Here is an 8,695-nt window from a genome sequence, read left to right on the forward strand (position 1 = left end):
ATTAAAATATGAAATGAATTACACATGTGGATAAATAACTCGCTGTTAGACTATGGATACGTATGAGTGTTGGAGCTCTCATACAGTCACTGTGCTCTTGCTGCCAAGTCTGTACTATCAGAGCTATTTCTTTTTTAATCCTTTTTATTAGTGAAGTGAAAGGATTTAGAGGGCGAGGTGCCTCACGATGACTTGTGTTGTGAATTGGAGCTATATAAATAGAACTGAACTGAAAGAAGGTGCGCCGTATATTCGTAACAGCCGTGGCAGATGTTTTATAATGTGCCGAGCAGATCTTCTGTTACTCAATAAACTCAAAAGAGTACAGTGCAGCGTATTATAAAGGGCCTGGACGTAGGTGTCCATAGAGTTAGTGGTCAGCGTAGGAGTCAGCGAAGGAGTCAACGTAGGAGTCAGCGTGAGTCCGACCACCTCCACTTGTGTTCATTACACTCTGCATTAACGCTGGAACAGACTTTTTTTTTTTTAGCATCATTGGGGAAAATCTTCACACTAACCTCTAAGTTGGTCGTCTTAACATGTCTGCAGCTGCTTAAGAAAATCCGGCCCGTCAGATTTTAGCCTATCAGTTTTCTTTTAACCCCGTCCAGAGCAAACAGCAGCAGAGATGAGGTGAGAGCAGGATGCGGTGGAGGACTTTTACTGGTGGAATCCTGAGCAAAGCTGCGAACAAATGTTGACTCTTGACTGTCTTTGCAGGTTTGACATGCGTGAAAGAGGAGAAGATGTTTGCTTTCAGTCCTCCTGCCCAGATTTCTGCATGATGGAGGTTTAACATGCAATTCCCCTAATCTGGCTACAGATTGCACGTTAATACCGGGTTTAAACGGGGTAACGGAGACGCTAGATTGCTACTGATCCTGTCTCGGTAATTCAACTCTCGAGGCTGCTATTGTTCAGACAAAAGCCGTATAAGTTGGTTAATGCTTCAGTTTTTTTTCTTCTGCTGGCTTTGATTCACACCAGAAGATGTGAAATCTACAGACGAATTCAAATGCATTTATTTAAAAAAAAAGAAGAAACTTAAACACATTAAATTCTGGTCTCTATGCAGTACACGACTGCACAGATGTATCACAGGCCCTATTTAGTAGCATAACCACAACACACACTGAGGGATTTCTCTTGAAATAAAATGTTTATTTCGCCTGCTCTGATCTTCAGCCCACTGAAATAACATGACTTCTCAGCGCCTGGCCTCTCTCTCTCTCTCTCCACCAGTCCCTCCTGGTGTGTGTGTGTGTGTGTGTGTGTGTGTGTGTGTGTGTTTAACGAGGTTGAGGCTCACAGAGGACTCTTCAGATGATCATTTGATTCAGTCTAGTTCCTAGATTTTCACACTAAACCCGCTGCCTTTGATCTTCCTCGGAGTGGAGCTTCTCTGAGGAACCTCGCCGTTTGCATACGTGCACTATTTCCCCCCTTCGTTCGTTAACGCTCCACATGTACGCCATGACATCATCAGAAGACGTCCACATGTGCCAAAAGCATGTCACGGCTGGAGCTACGAGTGAAAAATCTCTTCTTTATCTTTGCGCCCACCTCCCCCTGTGCTCCTCTGACCTCCTTTTCGCACACATCCACCCTCCAACTCTCTGGGCTGTTAACAGCGTCGGCCACTGAACTCTCCAGGACTCTAAGTAGAATCCATTAGAGGCTGATGAATAATTAAATCTCATGTGGTAGATTAAGACCAATGTCTCTCCTCCTCACCATGTTCTTTTTTTTTCTAACTTCAGATCACTCAGCGAGGGAGGCATCTTTGGGGAGGGCCTCGATCACCGAGAGCCGCTTCGCACGAAAGCAGCTGATGAGCAGCAGCGATAAACAAACTAGAAAGCGGAACCTCGGATCTCGCCGTGTTTACCCTCGGACGGATAGCTGACACACTAAAACTCTTCACAGGCTTTTTTTTTTTTTTTCTGACTGGCTCCTGACTGTGATCCTCGGCGTTTTACTCCCCGTGAGCTTTTCCTTTGGGAGCGTCCATCAGCGTCTAGTCAAGTCAGCTTCTACATCTGCTTCACCTTCATACTCATGCATGAACAGTGTTGTCACGCGAACTAGTAATCTGAGATTCCTCCCGAGTTGTTATATTTGTTAGACTTTAGGTTTCTTGGTGTGCTTTTTTAAAACAAACACCAAATCTTCCTTGTTCACACTGTTTAACCACATTATAACCAGAATGACTTCTGACAGCTGCTGGAGACTGGAAGTGGTTGCTGTCAACCGTCAGTCAAACAACGAGTCCTGACCTTCACTCAGAACCCTGAAGATGCCGTCGGGAGAGAGATTTGGATTACTGCATCTTCTGTGACCTTTACTACCCCCCCGTGTGATTGTTGAACTTAGCTGTAGTTTGCCAGAAAATACCCCCACGAATCCAGACTTTTAAGTTGAGTTGTTCCTATCTCAGAGTAGATCAGCTCAGAGTTCAGGATCAGAGTTTGTTGAAGCTGCTTCCTGACGGCTCATTTCTGTTTTTACTTTCAGCCAGACTTGAGAACAAATGTTTAAAAATGATTCATTGGAAATTTGGGGACATATAAAGGAGGCTCGCACCTTTTACATCCTGTTTTTTTTTTGTGACTTGTCTTTTCCTTTACACGCTACAACGGAGTATAACGTTGACATGACGTTGTTCATTACTTTTTTACTACATCATGTTGACTGTTTTCTTATTTCTGCACGATTACTGTGAAGTCCATGGATGTTATCAGTATATATATTATTAAACATATCATGTGCACCATCAGTAAATTCTGTGATTTGGCTTCAAGAATCTGTATTTCCGTCGTTGACACCCTAAAATAAAGACACTAGTCAGGCTCAGATATTATAGTGAGTTACATAAAAGTGTGACTAGTTCCTCTCTCATCACTGGGAGCTCTGGTGGAGGAAACTCTTCTCAGCCAGTCAAAGCGCTGGATAGTGATGGTCAATATATTGTATTCTGTCTGTGTCCCTCGTTCCCTGTTCCAGAAATTGATTTTTTTTTTAAAGACATGAATAATGCACAATAACACGAGAAACTTCCAAGTCAGCCAGTTATGTGGTGTGTTTGGAGATGATGAGAGAAGCCGTCGGTGTGATCTCCGACTCCTGATCTGAACTTTCAAGAAATGTTAAAAAGGAGAGAACGCATTAGAACAGTTCTAAAGTTCTTTCATTGTCAGTTTCTGTATTGATTTTAAAAGCTTCGTCGTCTTTTTTCAGGCACCTCGTATGCACATGCGTCTCACACGCTTCCAGCGCTTGAACCCGTGAGGCTCCTCCGGCTTTCTGGCACGAGTCTGTAAATAGTTGCAAACTGCTGAACTAGAACCTTTGGTGAGGAAGCTTTTAGCATTTCTGCTCGGAGCAGCCGAGCAGTCTGCCTGAGGACCTGAGAGCGCCGAGAAGTGCTGCAATCTTTGAACATAAATTTAAAATCTACCTCTTCAAGCAGGCTTTTGATTGCACGCGCTTTGCAGACGTTTCTCACTTCATTTTTGCTTTTATGTCGGTAAATTTGAATCCATTTTATTGTATTTTTTATCGAGTTTCAATCTATTTTTTAGTATTTCACTGCACTTTTATGCTTTGTCTTTGAATCTAATTTAATCTAGATTGTATTATTTTATTTCCATGCTTTGTTTTAGTTATTTTTTTTTAGCTGTTCCTTTTAAATCAGATTTGGTTTTACTTTCTACTTTCTCCGTGTTGTTATCAGTCATCTGTGAAACATTAAACTGCCTGAAAGGTGCTTTATAAAACACGTTTGATTGATTAATCCGGACATAAACCTGACTTAAAATTAAAGCGCCTTATTTTATTATCTGTTTAATGCTCCATAACGTCAACCTGGAACGGTGTGGGTGTAAACTTTATGCAATGATTGAGGTTTCTTTTTGATTTAGTAAATCATAAAACACGTGTTACAGACAACTGCTGCTGGACATCCAGAGTTATGTCGTCATGCTGAGTGTGACAGAGCAGCATTAAACAGAACTGTGTTTTCCTACCTGAGCTGTGCGACGGGTACAGGTCGTGGATCATGGACGGATGGTGGACCACCTGCATGTACTGAGGCGGAGCCACCATGTGGCTGATGTGTTCTCCGGCTTCTGAGCTGTGCAGGACGCCCACCTTGGTTGGGAACAGATGAGGCAGAAGGGATGATTTTTTGTGAAGGTAAAGCGATCAGAGTTAACATTTCAGTCACAGGCTGTTTGCCAAAGCTGATATATTCTCAACAGAATAAAGTAAAGTCTCCAAGTCTGGATTTTAAAGTAAGGCTGGGAGAAAGGGAAAGTGAATATATTCATGGCTTTCATGGGGACGGGGTCAACTCAATACAAGAAGGTAATCTGGATTCCACTCGACACCCTGCAAAGTTCAAAGTATGTATCGTGAAACATTTTGTTTCCCTCAGGTAAACACCTGAGAATGTATAAATAAGTGCAGGGACAGAAACAAGCCGACACACTGAGCTGATTCTGGCATTTATCATCAAGTGAAGAACAGTGGATTACAGGTGGAGTGTGTGTGAACGTGTCTGCTGTCAGAACAGCCTGACTCACCGCCGAGCGGTTCAGGGTCTCTTCAGGAGAAGATGAAGCGTTCAGCGTTGCTTCTTTTGATACGCCGAGCTCGGCTGTGTCAGCGTGCCTAACTGCTGTTTAAGGTGCATTTACTGGCTTGTTGGGTTGTTTTTCGAGTGCTAATTTCTCCCAAGCATTTTGCTGCTAAGAGGTGAAAGCGATGCCGCCGGAATTCCTGATGAGGTTCGTTTTTTTAAATCTGCTCTGAAAGTCAAAGTGTTGCCAGAAACCTGAGCTGAGTCAGCTCCGTCACTTCGCCAGTTCAAGCACTTTGGTTGACTTGATAGTAAAAAGCAACACGATCTCCAGTGACAACTTACTGTCGCTGAATATCATCACTCATATTATGTTTTTTCTGTTGAGAAATCGTACATCTGTTATTTTCCAGCTCCTTGTCGGGGACGTTTTCCTGCACCGCCGCTCTTTTTAGAGGTACTTGAAACACGTATCTGAATGTAGGAGTGGGTGGGTTGGATCTGCCATCATTATTTCCATCTATTTGTCATGTAAGCACAAAGCTCAGAAAGCACTGCTACTGGAAGCACTCTGCATTAACCTGAAAAATACTGGCTCAGACTATTTTAAGAATTGCCTTGACGTAGCTATTGTGCAGATGTTTTCTGATTAATGGATTAGTCAGTGTGTTTATAAAACATTTACAGAGCCACATATTTAACTTTAACTTATATATGATTGCTCATATTTGGGCTCCTGGAATCAGTAAGTGTTTGTTGTTGTGCTTTAAAGGACAGTGGGTTTATTTCAACCTGCTGCCTGTGAGTCACGCTAACTTTGCGCTCTCCACCTCTGTACTCGACGTCCAGGAGGAATATCAGAGCAAACCTCCGAAAAACAAACGGCAAGCATCCTGGGTTGGAGATCCGTGTGCAAACAGCAACACGACTGATCCAGATGGCTAATTGTCGTATTTACTTTTAGCCAGACTTGAAAACAAATGTTTAAAATGATTCATGTGAAATTTGGGGAAATATAAATTGTGTTCACACCTGTTATATCTTATTTGTTTGTGACTTTTCTTTTCCTTTAACAGAGTACAACGTTGGCACGACTCACAGAGACACAATAACCACATTAATGGGAAACACGCCAGGTAGAAATAAACGCCTCTAATGTCGAATGAAATGCTTAAAGGCGTGTTTGTGGGATTGTATGAGGCGGTTATCAATAGTCAGGGTGTCAGCTACAGCAGGAGGACCTGCATGGAGGCTCTGCAAAGGAGCTGCTCTGGACAGCAACAACAAAAACACCTAAACAAACTATATCCACTGTATGAAGAATGTTCAGGAGCCACATCAGTCTGGTCACCTCATACAACCAGCGGTGAAGCACGTCGTCATAGAGTTATAGCACAGTCCTAATGAAAGTTAAACCGTCATATCAAAATTATAAAAGCATGACCTGGAACTGCTGGTTCAGATTTTAAACATTCAATAATTAATTTTCTTTAAAAAAAAAGAAAAGAAAGATTATTATATGAAAAACAGATAACTCCATTTTTTTTTGTAGATTTTCAGAAAATGTATTATTTTGTTGTTTGCTTGAGATGATATCAATTAAACTGAAGCTGAGTGGATTTGATTCAGTAGAAATGACAAAAACAGACATAACCTAAGTTTGATTGATGTTGTCTCAGGTAGAAAAGTGGAAAAGTGGGTTTTCTGAAGGTTTGTGAAGTTATCTGTTTTTGCAAATTAACTTCAATATATACATGATTTGTACGACTAGATGGCAGTCATGGATCCATTAGCAAATAATAAAAGTAAGTATCCAGGAATATTGCCTATACAGTGATTTGCAGAAAAATAAATGAATAAAATCAGACATTCTCGCCCATTCTGATGGAAACGTAAAGCTAAAACAACACTAATCTGACCATTATAGAAAACAGGAGCTGCTGGTTCATCACTGTGTGACTTTGGTGTGTTGATATGTTTGTTTAAATCCCAACTAATGCACGTCAGCGTGGATTTAAACTGACATGTGACCTGACTGAAGCGTTCTCTGAGGTAGAATCACTGCCTTCGTCAACAGAATCTGGTGGCTTTGAAATGAACATTAAAACTCTTTCAGTTTCCCACTGGAACGAGCAGACTGATAACAAGGTTAAGCTGTGAAATAATCTACATACAGTGTACATTTAAACTGTTGTGGATGTGTTAAGGTGGGTCTCTAGAACACATTTCTATCACCGACTCCGTCCACAGCAGCTCTGAGCCTCCATGCCGCTCCACTGACTATAGATACCTCACACGACCCCACTTTACAGCATCCAGGCTGTCAAAACAGTGGCACATTAATTAACTGTGTCTGATGGTTTCCGCTCTGCTATCAGATCCATCAGCCTTCATTTCTGCGGACATGACTCAGCGTCTTTGATAACAAATTGCTTCCTGATCTCGTTGATAGCGGAGCGGCTGCTGACAGGTGGAGATACCGAATCCTCAAACAGACTCTAAGCACGGCTCACGCTGACCTCCAGGTTGAACTCGTTGCTGGTGTAGCGTCCGTTGAGCTCCGAGCAGGTCAGGCGAAACCTTCTCTCTGTCAGCTGTCCGGGCTGCCAGTTGTAGTAGCGCACCTGTCGGATCACCTGCTCGTAGTTGGACATGGAGTCCACGCCTGTGGAGGAGAGGGGCGGGGACAGCAGAGGGTTGGAGCTGGTTTACGTAGTTTAAGCGTTGTGTTCACGTCGGCGTAGTAACCTACCGTATATGGACATGCCGGAGGTGGAGTTGGTGGCGTCCAGGTGTTTTCCGAGCAGAGCGCTTCGCTGCAGCTGGAGAGACTCCTGCTCCGGGTTCAGCTCCTCCCCCAGGACCAGGACGTCACAGTAGTCCAGGTTGTGAATGATCTCCTCCATCACTCCTGGTCGATGGGCTGCACACACACACACACACACACACACACACACACACACACACACACACACACACACACACACATTGCAGTAATGTGTTTTCGTTGGTGCTCGTATCAGAGGACGACCAGAGAACATCAGTTTGCTCTCACTCCGTGACGTTCTGGGTTTTACAAGCATTAAGGAGCGTCGGCAGTAAAACTTGGTATTTGGGGTCATTTCCTATTTCTAGTTTTGAACATGTTCTCACTTCTAATGAGCTGCACTGCAGTTTTGTTTGGAAGCCACATTTTCAGCGTGGCTCCTTTAGCTCAGAGGCCTTTTCCCCTCATCTCACCGACCGAACAGTCAAACAGACTGGACCAGTGTAAATGAACGTATCCTCAGCTGTCAGGTGTCTCCAGTCTGATTTCTATGCCCAGAAAACACACAACCCGGCCCACTTTAAAGGAACCCTAATTCAAGCCCTGCAGGACACAACACCAGCACCTTGTCCGACTCCCAGACTCCAATTACTTGTGAACTGTGTGAACGCAGGCGGAGCCACGAGCTGCTGTGGCACCAGCTTCCTCCAGACAGCTCCCATCACAGCAGATCTGGGTGGCTGCTGGGGTTCTCTGACAGTCTGCTAAACACTCTCCTCCACCTCTCACTGCTACCCGGCGTCCTCCCTCCCCGTAGGCTCCCACGGGAGGAAACCGGCTATGCTCATTTAACCGCTTCCCGGTATAGAGAGACAGATATGTAGCGTGTGGAGGAAGAGGTATGGATGCGGTGGAGAAAAGGGAGGAAAGAAAGTTGCGTCCCAGAGGAGCGGTTGCTGTATTGTTTTGGAGCATGAAGCCCAGGCTGTATATGAAGATTGATGAACCCTCCCTGACGTCATTTCCTGAAGAGCTCAGTGCGGTGGATCCATCTCGGCAGCACCGGCCTCCTCCTGACTCCCGGCTAATCCAAAAACGAGCAAAGAGGTGGAGCGAGAAATGAGCAAAGAGGTGGAGCATGCACACGCTTCTGGGTCAGGGACGGCATCCACCTGTCATTCAACGTCGTCATGCTCTTAACTACGCTGAGTTTTGAGCCTAAATACGATTCAGATGAGTGAGTTGTATAAAATATCACCCCATACAGCTGAAGGAGGAAGTTTGCTGTACCAGGCTGTAAACATGTTTGTTTCACCTGTTGGACATTTTAACATGAAGGTTTATTGCTG

The 8,695-nt window shown here is 43.9% G+C and overlaps 1 protein-coding gene across 1 annotated transcript in view; it reads right to left on the bottom strand.

Annotated features, from left to right (window-relative positions):
• The window catches only part of LOC103362784 (calsyntenin-2), a gene marked incomplete at its 3' end in the record, with an annotated part of 206,548 nt that overhangs the window by 2,391 nt on the left and 195,462 nt on the right, over positions 1-8,695 (bottom strand). The window contains exons 13-15 of the mRNA XM_008289268.1: positions 7,332-7,502; positions 7,099-7,244; positions 4,026-4,149 (exon numbers count right to left, since the gene is read on the bottom strand). Of these exons, the coding sequence (XP_008287490.1) occupies positions 4,026-4,149; positions 7,099-7,244; positions 7,332-7,502 (441 nt within the window). The remainder of the gene's footprint in view (positions 1-4,025; positions 4,150-7,098; positions 7,245-7,331; positions 7,503-8,695) is intronic.

This window comes from Stegastes partitus, unplaced genomic scaffold (genome assembly GCF_000690725.1).
Source record: "Stegastes partitus isolate 25-593 unplaced genomic scaffold, Stegastes_partitus-1.0.2 Scaffold602, whole genome shotgun sequence".
NCBI lineage: Eukaryota > Metazoa > Chordata > Actinopteri > Pomacentridae > Stegastes > Stegastes partitus.